Below are 13,338 nucleotides of genomic sequence, written 5' to 3' on the forward strand. Positions count from 1 at the left end.
ACTTCGTTTGATACGGTGAATGAAAGAGCAAATGGCTTGTAATAAATGCAATTTCATTTTTGCAATATCTTTCCATCCTATCGTTCTTTTTGTATGAATACTTTTAGCTGAGGGCTCCTCGTTTCCTCGAAAAGACAGACTCATTCATTCTCTCTTTTCAGACTATCAATCTGAGATCGGGCTACGTTAATCTGACAAACACCTGCCACCTCCAATGATTGGACTGATAACGCTCATACGATGCCTGCTTTTTAATAAATTCATAATAACTTTTTGTTGTTGTTGCCAAAGCAATGCATAGTGATGCCATCTTGCAAAAATAACGAATTGCTTGAATATCTGCCGTTGCCCTCCACACATTTGCCTGATTACCACTTAATGGAAGTTTTCTAAAAACGAAAAACTAATGCAATCTCTGGGTGTTTCTTGTCCCACATCGGTCTTCACCAGTCCCCTCGATCCATCCTGTCAGGAGATAACGTGATCCCGGCAGCAAGACTGTCATCCGTGAGCTGCACTGAGAATTTGTAAAGTCAGACTTTCTCACACGGGACACATGTGCTTTTAAAGCTCCATTAATTCAAAACGCGCATTTGTAACATTTCAATGTAACATTAAAATCCTGATTTCAATGTTCATTTTGACAATATGACATACAGATTTTTCATTTTGTTTTATTACTCATGCATAACAAAATCTACTCCACAAATTAGGTCATGTCCTGGAGCATAATAATGAACCAATATACGTCATATTAGCGCATGAAATTAATCGCTTTCATTTGCTTTAACTGGCATTCACTAAGAGCAACGACTTTTAGTGACAATGTCAAAGCACTTGTAATTTATTCACAAAAACCAAGAGGATTACTATTCTTTTTACGTCTGTAGCTAAAGATTTAGAGAGAACAGGCCATACCAGAGTGATGGTGATGCTGAAGGCCGCCGCAGGTCCAGCTCGGCGGAGGATGCTCGCTCATCTTCTATCAGCGCCCTCTTTACTGCACGGGTTTTTGGCCCGTCGCTCAGTGGGCGGAGACATCCAAGGCCGCGCCCTCTGCACCCTTGTCACTTACTCCTTTACTCATTTTTAAAATGAGGCAGGTCAAATTACAGTAACGTTTAAAATCTGCTGGAACGTTTTGATTTTGCATTTTGAAGACAACTAAAGCCAACTTGTGTCAACTTAACGTTTGCATTGCGCACGATTGTTATTATCATTATTATCATATTACCATTTGAGCCGTGTGTTACTGAAGATACAATTCAATATTCACTGAATGAAGTAACACAAATCAAGTTTCTCTGCGGACGAGTAAGAAACAACAGATCAGATATAGACACGTGTCAAACAGAACTGACAGCTTCAACGAGCACCTCTTCCCCCTTCATTCAGACACACACACACACACACACACACCGTTTATTGAGTGTACCTCGTCGGAGCAGGGAGGCCATCTGCTGCCTTTTGTTGTCGTGGCTCGTGCTCTCCTCGTGCCCGTGATCCCGCAGCACACCGCATCCCATCAGACATCAAATCGTTCACAAACCCGCAGGCGACCAGCTTCCTGCTGATATTTCAAAGTTTCAAACCACCGAGACGCATGGATGAGGCCTGTCAAACGCTCTGCTGCTGACGCGACGTTCACGGACATCGGTAAACTTTGGAGCTCGATGACGCGCACGGCCAGATGTGCGTTGTCGTGCAACTCGGCGTTTGGCTTGGAGTCAAATCCTGCGTGGGGCATCCTTCTGTTTCCTGCAGACGCGCAAAAACTTATGTCCCTTAAAGCCCCGCCCGATGCCACCATTTCAAATATACAAGGGATTTCTTTCATGCTTTCTGTATAGTAACAAAGAGGAGAGTTTCGTAGGTTTTTATGACAATGAAAAACGTTTGATTTTAGTTTTCATTGTACCTTTCTTGTGCATTCAAGACTGCATTCAGCTCAATAGCCAACTTGATCATTAAATTACCTATGAAACACTGCGAATCAATGTAAAAAGGGAACATTAAAAAAGGAGAAGTCAACTTAAGTGCGGGTCACGTGACGATGAACGAACGCACATGAAGGTGCGTCACTGTCGTGATGCGACACACAGACGGTGACGTAATATCCACCTCGGGGGAGGTAAAAGTCTTTTATTGCCAGCAGATGCTTTAAGAAACGCGATGGTTGAGGCGTCGGAAGCCGCTTGGCAAACTGTGATTGGCTGAACACGCAAGAGAGGTGAGACAGTTTGGCATCAGGAAACTATCAAACAACAACAAGGTCAAAATCCTTATTGATAAAGCACCAGCCTTGCATACTTTTTGTTTAGTCATTTGTTAGTGACAATACAAAGCAGTGTGACTAACCTCTATGCATGCACATTAATGCATGAATGCATGAATGCACATATGCGTTTCCCTTCCTTTAAACCCTACACAGACATATGTCTTCACTGGGCTTTGTTGGTGGATGTCAGTCACTTCTTCTTCTTCTGCTTTCAGCTTTTCCTTTTAGGGGTCGCCACAGCAAATCCACCTTTTTCATCTAACCCTATTCTCTGTATCCTCATCTCTCACACGGATACCTTCACATCCTCCCTGACTGCGTCCATAAATCTTCTCTTTGGTCTTCCTCTAGACCTCCTGCCTGGCAGCTCCAATTCCAGCATCCGTCTACCAATATATTCACTATCCCTCCTCTGTACATGACCCAGCCATCTCAGTCTGGCTTCTCTTATCTTCTCTCCAAAACATCTAACATTTGCTGTCCCTACTGATGGACTCATTCCTGATCCTATCCGTTCTGGTCACTCCCAAAGAGAACCTCAGCATCTTCATCTCTGCAACCTCCAGCTCTGTTTCCTGTCTTTTCATCATTGTCACTGTTTCTAGTCCACACAGCATTGCTGGTCTCACCAGCTGATAGTCTTGTATCTCTTCGCACCCCTGATACTTTCCTCCAGCCATTCCAACCTGCTCGAACCAATTTTTTTAACCTATTTTCGTCACTCTTCGTTGTTCTGGTAGCATGATATTTTTTTGGAAGAAAACATGAGATATTTTCTGTCTTTTCAAGCATTATAGCTGATTTGTAACTGTTAGTAGCACTACACTCACAATAAATGCAGTATCTATTATGAGGGCAAACTTCAAAGAAACTGAGTTACACTATGCAGGTAATTTCATTTGTGCAATTTTATCCCCCATTTTTTCTTAAAGCTATTTTCTAGTGAGAGATACAGCATTAATATGACATGAAGTCTTTATATTTAAAAAAAATGCATATTGTTAGTTGAGAAAAAAAAGCTACAACAGTGAGTGGTTCAAAAAGAACATTTCCAACAGTTCCTTGCAGTCTCTTCAGCAGTCTACGGTAGATGGCATCCCATCCGGTCCCCCTAAATACATAACTAAAAACTCCTGCTTTGGTTTTCAGAGTACAACCACATGGAACAAGAGAGGTCAACCAGGCACCCACACCTGACCCCTTTGACCTGAGGTGAGAGACCATGGTAAAAATCTGACAAATTAGTAGTGGAGAGGAGGGATGTTTACAAAGTGAAGGATCAAATAATTCAAACTCTTTATCTTTTTCACTGTGACCTTGGAATTTACCTTGTCTCCCTGTCATCTGCATCGTTTTGTCCTTTTGGTTGCTCCCTTCACAGGTCACCGTAGCAAATCATCTAACTACATCGAACCCTATTGTCTGTATCGTCTTCTCTAGCACCAACTCATTTCATGTCATCTTTCACTTCATCTGCGATCCTCCTCTTTAGTCTTCCTCTGGGCCTCCTGCATGGTCGAACTAGCAGCATCCAACTACCAATACATTCACTATCCCTCCCTGTACATGTTCAAACTGTCTCAGATTGACTTTATCTCCAAAAAATCTAACACATGCTGTCCCACTAAAGGAGTGTTATTGTCCATTCCACAAAGAACCTCAGCCTTCTCATCTCTGCCACCAAACGCTCTGCTTCCTGCCTTTTCCTCAGTGGCACTGTCTCTAAAACATTGAACAGCGCTGGTCTCGCCACCAACTTGTACACCTTTCTTTTCATTTTTGTTGATACTGTGTTGTTGCACATTACCTGTAACACTTCTCCACCCACTCCAACCTGTTTGAACGTGTTCCTTGCTTCTTTTCCCCACTCTCCATTGCTCTGGACTGTTGACCCAAAGAATCTAAAATCCTCCACCTTCTCTACCTCTACTCCCTGTATCCCCACCGTTCCTCTTGGGTCCCTCTCATTTACGCACATGTATTCGGTATTGCAGCAACTAACCTCCTACTGACATTTAACTAAATAGATGAGAAATCAGATTGAATCAGATTTGTCTGACATGGACTGACGTGCCTTTCAATGTAACCTCTGCTGTCATTTCAGCATATATTGTTTCATCATGTTGTATTGTCGTCCTCTTCTCAGAGACTGAATTACAATAGGACTTCATCATAAGTTTCATTTTTCATGAAAGTGTCAAACTTTTACTGACACCTGTCATTGTTTTCTCTTATCCTGGCCATGACGGGACCTGAACATTTCCTGTGCAATTTTAGTAGAGATCATGACTTGCATGTGTGTGATGTAACGCTTCATCCAGTGTGTTGTGTGTGTGTGTGTACACGCTAGAAGACTCAAAGACATTTTTTGGTCAACAATCAACCGATCAAGTATCTCCTCTGTAAAACACGAATCCTACTTTCAGATGCACAAGGAATAAACCTGCCTGAGTAGAGAGAGATTGAGTCAAGAGAAACCTGCAGTGATGAAAATTGTTAATAAATCCCTGCTGTAAAAGGTTTACAGAGATGTAACATTGAATTACTTGGGTTATTGGTGCTGGTCTATGAATACAAACAGTGATTGGACTGGAAACAGATTGCTGGTTGATTGTTTGAGCAACCATATCAACATAGGTACTATCAGTTCACACATGTGTAGTTGGGTGACATTCAACTGCATTTACTGCATGTCCATGAAATAATTTGAAGTGGTTTCTCTAAATCTATAGATTGATTGGCTGGTCTGAATGTTGCTTGACGTGCTGAATTGACCAATGTTCTAAAACTAGTGTCTCAATCGGGCCTTGCATGGCTCAGAATATCTTTGACTAAGATTTGGGAGTTTAAAAGAAGTTAACTAAATATGTATCACGCCAGTGAAACTTTGTTTATTGATGTTAAATAGAATAACCCTTGAAAAGGAAGCTCAGCACAGTACCTTTGGGCTGGACGTTTGATCCTTTTGTGACTTAGTAAGTCAAACTGTATGACTGTATGAGTAGCTTTGCATTTTAATCTCCATATTTCTGTTCATGTATTGTGCTGTTTTTGAATTCCGACAATGACCACACGAAAGCAAGATAATGAAAACGTTTGTGCCAATATAAACGAGAGGCATTACAAGGGGGTGAAACACATCTTTTAAAACAACTTTGTAAAATAGATCTCTTGCAGTTATTGGGAAGACAATGTCTGTTCAAAATATAAAACAAGCTGACATTTTTTTCTCATACCCATTGAGAAAGAATTAAAAGGTGGCTTAATGTAAGAAAGTGAATGATCCCCAACTATTTGTCTGCCTGCTGCTTCTGCCAGCTGCAAAACGAACCCATGCATTGAGGTGATGTCGGTTTATTTGGGAGATATGGCTGGTAATATTGACTTACTTGTCTGTTTATTTTTGCCTGGAAAGAGGTTGCGCTTTGACAAAGTATGGTCATTTGGCCATTCAGTTTCTCAAGCCTCCCCATGTTTGTTTCCAGTAAAATGTGATTAGATGTATCATAATCTTGATTTGGAGTCACTGGAATAGTTATGCTGCTTTGAAAGAATAATTATAATTTTACTTATTGATTTATACCAAACTGCAGTTTATCAAAGAGTGGTTAAATATCGGTAAAGTAAGATGTTCAGTGGTGCGTCATAATAGATTCCTCTGCGGCGCGTCAGTGTATAAGATATCTAAGTATAGTAAGGTCAAACTGTCATCATTCATATTGTCATTGTTCCTTCATCCAGAGTTTAGTCTTTGTGATATGGATAAGACATTGAGAAAAGTAACTTTATGGAAACAGAACCACTCTTCTTTGATACAACTGACTTTAAAAAGAAAAACACATCCAAGCACAAAAAGACCTGTGGTGTTGAGGAACAATAGTCTAATTATAATAATAAACTAAATAAATTAAATAAATGAATTGTTTTGGTATCACTTGAACACATAACTGAATATCTGATACAATGTGCACATTTTCACTGAATATCATGTTCGTACGTGATGGCCAGAATGAACATCTAAATCGTAACCAAGGAACAGGACAGATGTCACCGCATCCATGCAGTGAAATTAGCGTATATTTTGGCTTGGGATGCCAGACACCCTAGTGACGCAGTCCCAAATGTGGAAACTGGGGAAGACAAAAATGTCTGAAAGCTTCCCCCCCTGCGAGGAAGCCGCAAGGAAGACCATCACTCGATCACTTTCAGCACTGAGTCTGCAGATGCCTCTCCCCCCGCTGCCCCGCCGCAACCTCCACCCATCGGCCTGAAAGCTCCGACGCGTGTCAGTCTCACGTCATCTAAAATACTATAACCTCACTTTATTCACAAACTCAAGGACTGATTTTCAAACAACTCCAGTACAGTAAAGTAAGCTTATGGTTACAGGTTTAACTTCGGAGTGAAGCACTGTGATATTTCCATAACACCCGTAAAACGCGTTCTCCCTTTTAATCTATAACGACATACTTCATCAAAAATCATGTCTTTTTCATGTTTTCTTCTTTAAACGTTGACTGATGGATCTGACCTTGTTGAGCGGACAGACAACAAAGAAGGACGTCATATCGTTTCCACATACACTTGCCCGCATCTCCCTTCTCAGCATCTTTCAACAAAAGCCCCCTGTGCTCCCAGCGCGCACAGATGGATACCCCACGCTGCGATTGGGACATAAAGGATCCTAACCCAAGCCCCGCTGACTTTTTTTTCTGTCTCACCGAAAGGACCCGTTCCCAGACTGGTCTTGGTGGCAGTTATTTTGGGGCCCCTTGGGACAGGACGCGTGCAAAACCGCCCATTTCGAGCTTGAAACAAAATAATATGGAGGAAATTGAGACGACCGTGCAGCACCCATCATGATGCACACTGGAAGTAAACCCGGGGATTTATTAGAATTATTTTTTGGTTTAAATGAATTTATTTAAACAAGTTAACATCTCCCACATCTCTTCACATCGCCCATTTTTTTTGTTAAAAACGAACTTCATGCTGCGCAAAGTTGCTCCAAACGCGCGAGAAGCATAAAGCGCATCAAGACGCACATGACCTGCACCTTCTTCACATCAACGTGGCCGTTTAATGTTGTTGCCAAATATCACCCTGTGTTGCTACATAACCGCGTCTTTGTGTCAACGCAGCCCCCCCACACACACTCACACATGCACACGCACGTACACGCACGCCGTGTGGAACAGTGGTGAGCGCGGATGGTGATGAGAGCGCCAGTACTGCGCTGCACTTGGAGGCAGGGGCAACATTAGTGGAAGAGGGGGTGGGGGAGGAGTGTGTGTGTGTGTGTGTGTGTGTAGGGGTGTCCCATCTGTTGCGCGGTTTTGGCGCGTGCCAAACGCGTGAACGGGCCCAGCGGCTCTGCTGTGAGTTTGCTTCCCAGTTAGACCACAGAGACCGCGCCATAATGGTGATAATTACAAAAAAATGAAATCAAATAGAATAAAAAGAATATTGAAACAATATTGGTGATGCGAGTCGTTTATTCCGAGAGGTTTAGTCCTATATATTCAGTGCACCCCCCCCACACACACACCCTATTGTCGGGCCACGGTTTACGTTTCCCAGCAGGAAAACGCAGCTCTGCTTGCGACTTGCAGGACGTCTACGTCATCGTGACCCCCCGCAGCCCCCGCACCCTCCGCACTATCCGCCTCCTCTTCTCCTCCCACCCCCTACCAGGTAAACACACAGCTGATATTAGAAAAGGGCAAATGTGAGTCTACACAAAGATGGCGTGGCTTGGGTTTTTGCTTCTATTCATTTAAGGAATGGATTAGTGTTGTCATCTCGGAAACACGCACGGTTCGACTTCAACGTGCACGCGCTTTATATGTGTGTTTATTGGGTGACAAGAGGAGCTGTATTTGTATAGATTCGTTTCAGTCACCTAAACACAGATTTACGTATAACTGCAACACTTCCAGCCACCTAAAATGGACAATAACTATCTTTTATTTGCCGCAACTTGATGAAAAAATAAATCTCAAGAGTTTTACTTCCAATAAAGACAGAAGAGCAGCACAAGAAATCCTGGATTTGAGAGTTTCAATATGACAGTTTGTTCCTCCGTGGGTTCTAAGTGTTATTCGATCTGATTGAACACTGAAGCTTTGAATCTTTAACGCCCTCAGACCGTGGAGCCTCTGCATGCCAGCGGTTGACGGAGACTCCCGACTCGACCAGATGGTCCGGATAGCGCCACTCATCTCCCAAGGGCATCGCCCACCCACGCCCCCGTGTCAGACCCTCCCTGCCCCCGGAGGCTTGTGTTCCCTCCCTGCAGACGCGCCCGATCCATATAAATAGGAGGCTCCGCTGCTTCACCGCTCAGTTCAGCTCGGCAGCCCGCAGAGCAAGTACTCCAAATACCAAAACAGCATCAAGCAGAATGAGTCCCAGCATCACCGCCGAGACCAGCCAGCCCCCGGCTGTTAGGTCCACCGTGGCCCAGAGGAAACAAGCCCACGAACTCAGAAAGGTAAGGAGGAGATAACCGCGCAGTTGCTGTTTTGTTTGTGCTCTCGGAAAAGTATCTTGGTTTGACTTTGGGGTGCAGGTGAATAACAATTTCCCATCCTCCCTGCAGACTCTGAAACCGCTGCTGGAGAAGCGAAGACGCGCTCGTATAAACGACAGCCTCAGCCATTTGAAAGGTCTGATTCTGCCACTCGTGGGTAAAGACAAGGCGCGATACTCCAAGCTGGAAAAAGCCGACATTCTGGAAATGACCGTCCGCTTCCTCAGAGATCTTCCGTCCACCCCGGCCAACGGTGCGTCTCCTCTCCCGCGGCACAGCGCCGGTTTTACAGCGAAGTCCGTACCACATTTTCCTGCGCAATTCGAGCAGCGGATCTGATCTTGTCTCTTCTCCCTGCAGACCCCGCTGACAGCTACAGAGAGGGTTACAAAGCCTGCCTCCAACGCGTCTCTGCCCTGCTCCCCAAAACCAGTCTGGATCCAGACGCGTGCCAGCGGGTCAACGAGTTTGTCCAGCGGTCACTGAACGCCACCATCACCCCCGCCTGCATGAACTGCTGCGCCCAGACCTCCAGAGCGATCCCGCAGATTCAGCAGAGACTCCTGAGCCTCAAATCCGGCTTGGGCTCCAGGCAGGAGAACCAGCCCCGCGGTGGCGCGGCGGCCCCCGGCGCGGAGCAGCCACTCCCACACGCGGCCCACGCCACCATGTGGAGACCGTGGTAGATTAGATGAGCAGATTCCTTATATTTTATTCCGTGCTTGGTTATATTTATGTGCACGCATTTCAGTGGCGTTGAAGATGAAGAAAGTTTTTTTTTTCTGAAGTTGCTGTATTATACTAATTTGTTTCAGCATGCTGTTAATGTCTGCCAGAGAGCACACACGCACAGATCTCAAAGAAACTGTATAGTCAATGACCGTAAAGAATAATGCAATCCTCTTTGGGGTTTCAGAGATACGGGTTGTAGACAACACTTTTGTAAAACCCCAAGGGTTATTTTGTTTGAGGTTTGCACGTCGGACTTAAAGTATTTTGGTCTGTGCAAAAGAATAGTGAGTAAACACTATGTGTTAAATAGGATTAGCAGTTTTTTTTTTCTCCCATTCACGTGGCATGTAAGAAATAACGTTTTGTGACACTGCGGATGTTTTTAAAAAAATCAATAAACACCCCCCTTTGCGAAAATCTGCCATTTGATCTCGTCTTTTGTTGAGCCCTGCTGATCTATAATGTGCCATTAAACCCAGACGTCTTGATGAGGGGAATCTCAGGAACAAAAAGGGGAAAAACGCGCGCAAACGCACAAAAGCGCAGGTCAGTCCGGTGCCATTGATGCTGAGTGCAGCTGCTCTATTGTTGCTGGATGTGAGGCGCCTCACAGTTGCCGCCAAATTGGTGGGAAGAAGTTGGACTGGTTTTTGTAAAAGAACACACACCGAGATCGCGACGTGTTAATTTCACAGCCTCGGGACTCACACCGTTTACACTTATTTTCAAACCGTCGCCTGTCCACGTAGAGATTTCCGATTTCTCACAATTAACTGTCACAGATTAGATTATTGTTCTGTGATAAGTACTGGCCGTTTCTTTAAATTATGACATGCTTTATTTGATTACTTTCAGGAAAATGTAATGTTTAATCCACAAGAAACTATTATTCATGTGATTCACATTAATATCAACGTAGGTCTGATCATGTCATCAATCTGAATAAATCTAATAAACGCAATAAAAAAATCGAATACAGTTATTCATCCACGTTAGGAGACTCCTCTCAAATGAACTCCAACAGCTGAAACTGACAAATTCAAATTGTTATTTGTCCAACTTTTGAGCACAGTGTCCATACCAAACCTTGTATGTTGGTAAAATAAATAAGACTATCACACTTCACAGGGATGTGGTTATTAAAAGTAAAACCAAGATTTATTATTCACAGCATATAATTCACAGGGCAATATCTTAAATCAGAATGGATAATATAGGTTACATTTTATGACGAGATCTTTAGGGATTTGAAACTTAGCCTGCATGCAAAACCAGTATGATTCCGACACTGAAGTAGTGCAAAAGACTTAAACTCTCCCTAAAAAGCATATACAACTAAAAATCTTATTTCTTTTTTCCAGCATCCGTCTACCAATATATTCACTATCCCTCCTCTGTACATGACCCAGCCACCTCTGTCTGGCTTCTCTGACCTTCTCTCCAAAATGTCTAACATGTGCTGTTCCTCTGATAGACTCATTCCTGATCCTATCCATCCTGGTCACTCCCAAAGAGAACCTCAGTATGTTCATCTCTGGCTCTGCCTCCTGTCTTTTCGTGATTGCCACTGTTTCTAGTCCATACAGCATCGCTGGTCTCACCAGCTGATAGCTTCTTATCTCTTCGTACCCCTGACACTTTTCTCCACCCATTCCAACCCTCTTTGTTCCTCTGCTCCGGGAACCAAGTTCCTCTGCTCAAGCCAGCACGTGTACAGGCCCGTCTGAAGTTTGCCAATGAGCATCTGGATGATCCATAGGAGGAATAGAAGAAGGCCATGTGGCCTGATGAGGCAAAAATAGAGCTTTTTGGTCTAAAGTCCACTCACTGTGTTTGGAGGAAGAAGAAGGAAGAATACAACCCCAAGAACACCGTCCCAACCGTGAATTATGGAAGTGGGAACACCATTCTTTGGGAATGCTTTTCTGCAAAGAGGACAGGACGACTGCACCGTATTGAGGGGAGGATAGATGGGGCCATGTATCGTAAGATCTTGGCCAACAAGATTCTTTAGTAAGAGAAGATCAGGATATGTAGATGTTCTCAGCCATGAATCCATTGAAAGATGATCACCAGTAAATAGTTCACAAGAGAGACATTGTAATGAACAGCTGGGCAAGCTGAGTTTTTCAGAATAGAAACAGAGAGAGCACAAAACAATAACCCTCTAAACTTATCAGACACTATACTTGATATCACTCATATCAACTTCTCAGATCCTTGTCTATTCTTTTTGAACAACATGAACTTCTCCATTGCTTAAGTATACCATCCATTTGTATCATCTGTGCTCACCTTTATCACTGCAAAAGGTCCATGAATCATGAGCAAGTTCTTTGTCTCATGTAAAATGAGGAATGTATGTCCAGTATGACATTCGGTGAAAGCAGAAAGTGCCCTCTGAATCTACAACCTCAAATCCAAAACATTTGGGAGTGTAAAAAAAAAAAAAGAGAGTTTTGAATTTGATGCCATCAACACATTCATCATGAAAAAGTTATCATGGAGCATCCCCTCTTCTTTCCTCAACTCTCTGTAAACATCTGGGAAGTGAGGAGGCCGGTTACTGGATTTTTAGAAGAGGAATATTTTCCCACTCTTTTGTGATGCAGGATTCTACCTGCTCAACAGTTCTGGGCCGACAAAGCTGGATTTTTTGTTTTTTTTTAATGCACCAAATGTTTTCTATTTGCCAATTGCTTTCCTGCAAGGCCATATTGTTGTGATGGAGCCTTGTGTAGCTTGACATCGTCTTGCTGAAATATGCAAGACCTTACCTGAAAGGGACATTGTCTGGGTAGGAGCATAGTTTGCTCTTATACCTATATGTGCCTTTCAGCATGAATAATGCCCTCTTAGAAGTGTAAGCTGCCCATGCCACAGACTGGAAGGCCACCCGTACCATCAGAGGTGCATGTTGTTGAACTGACTGCTCATAACAAGCTGGATGGTCCCTTTCCTTTTTAGTCCACGGAACAAGTCGATCAAAGTTTGCAAAAATAATTTCAAATTTTGATTCATCTGACCTAAAAAAAGTTTTCCATTTGGCCTCAGACGTTTGAGCTTTGGCCATGAGAAGATGACAGTGTCTCCAGAACTTCAGACAGTATGGCTTCTTCTTTGTTTGATACAGTCACTTGCATTTTGGGATCATTCGTTGAACTGTGTTCACAGACGATCATTTCTGGAAATGTTCAAGGATTTTCCAGTAGAGGAATCATGCCAGTTTTTAAATCTGTGCCGCGTGGGGCCCCTAAGAGCATAAATGTTCAGCTTTAACCCTGACCTTGTCCCTTGTCCACAGTCCCCCTAGTTCCCTGAGTCATTTCACATTATTATACTCTTTAGATTGTAATGATATGAAGGTAGTAGGTGTGAGAGCGGAGGTGCCGACCTGTGCCGACCCCTGAAGGGAAAAGCCGAGAGAAGGAGAAGAATACTTTTTAGATTGTAGGCTCTTCAAAGTCCTCACAATTTTACATTGAGAAAATTTTTCTTGGTTTGTTCAACAAATTTTAGATGCAGTTTGTCGCAGATTGGTGAACCTTTGCCCATTTTTACATCTGTGAGCCTCTACTCTCTGAAATGCTCATTTTATACCCAGTCATGTAAATGACCTTTTGCAACTCAACTTATTAGTTGTCAAATACTCCTCTGGTTAATTTAGATTTATGGCAATTACTTTTCCAGTCTTTTGATGCCTCTGCATCTTTTTTTGAGGCGCCTCTTCCATCCAATTCAAAATGTGCTGATCATTTTTATGAAACGGGACTATGCCTCAGTTTCAACATTTTAT

At 43.2% G+C, this 13,338-nt stretch overlaps 1 protein-coding gene across 1 annotated transcript; it reads left to right on the forward strand.

Moving 5' to 3' along the window:
• The first annotated feature begins 8,645 nt into the window (after positions 1–8,645).
• On the forward strand, positions 8,646–9,585 carry LOC147214144 (transcription factor HES-2-like). The gene is made up of 3 exons (XM_086141902.1): positions 8,646–8,771; positions 8,880–9,063; positions 9,171–9,585. The coding sequence occupies exons 1-3, from the start codon at positions 8,682–8,684 to the stop codon at positions 9,494–9,496; spliced, it is 600 nt and encodes a 199-aa protein (XP_085998028.1). The 5' UTR covers positions 8,646–8,681; the 3' UTR covers positions 9,497–9,585.
• The last annotated feature ends 3,753 nt before the right edge of the window (positions 9,586–13,338 follow it).

Source organism: Fistularia commersonii, chromosome 34, assembly GCF_037954325.1.
Source record: "Fistularia commersonii isolate RoL2024-O1a breed Wild chromosome 34, RoL_Fcom_v1.0, whole genome shotgun sequence".
NCBI classification, from domain to species: domain Eukaryota; kingdom Metazoa; phylum Chordata; class Actinopteri; order Syngnathiformes; family Fistulariidae; genus Fistularia; species Fistularia commersonii.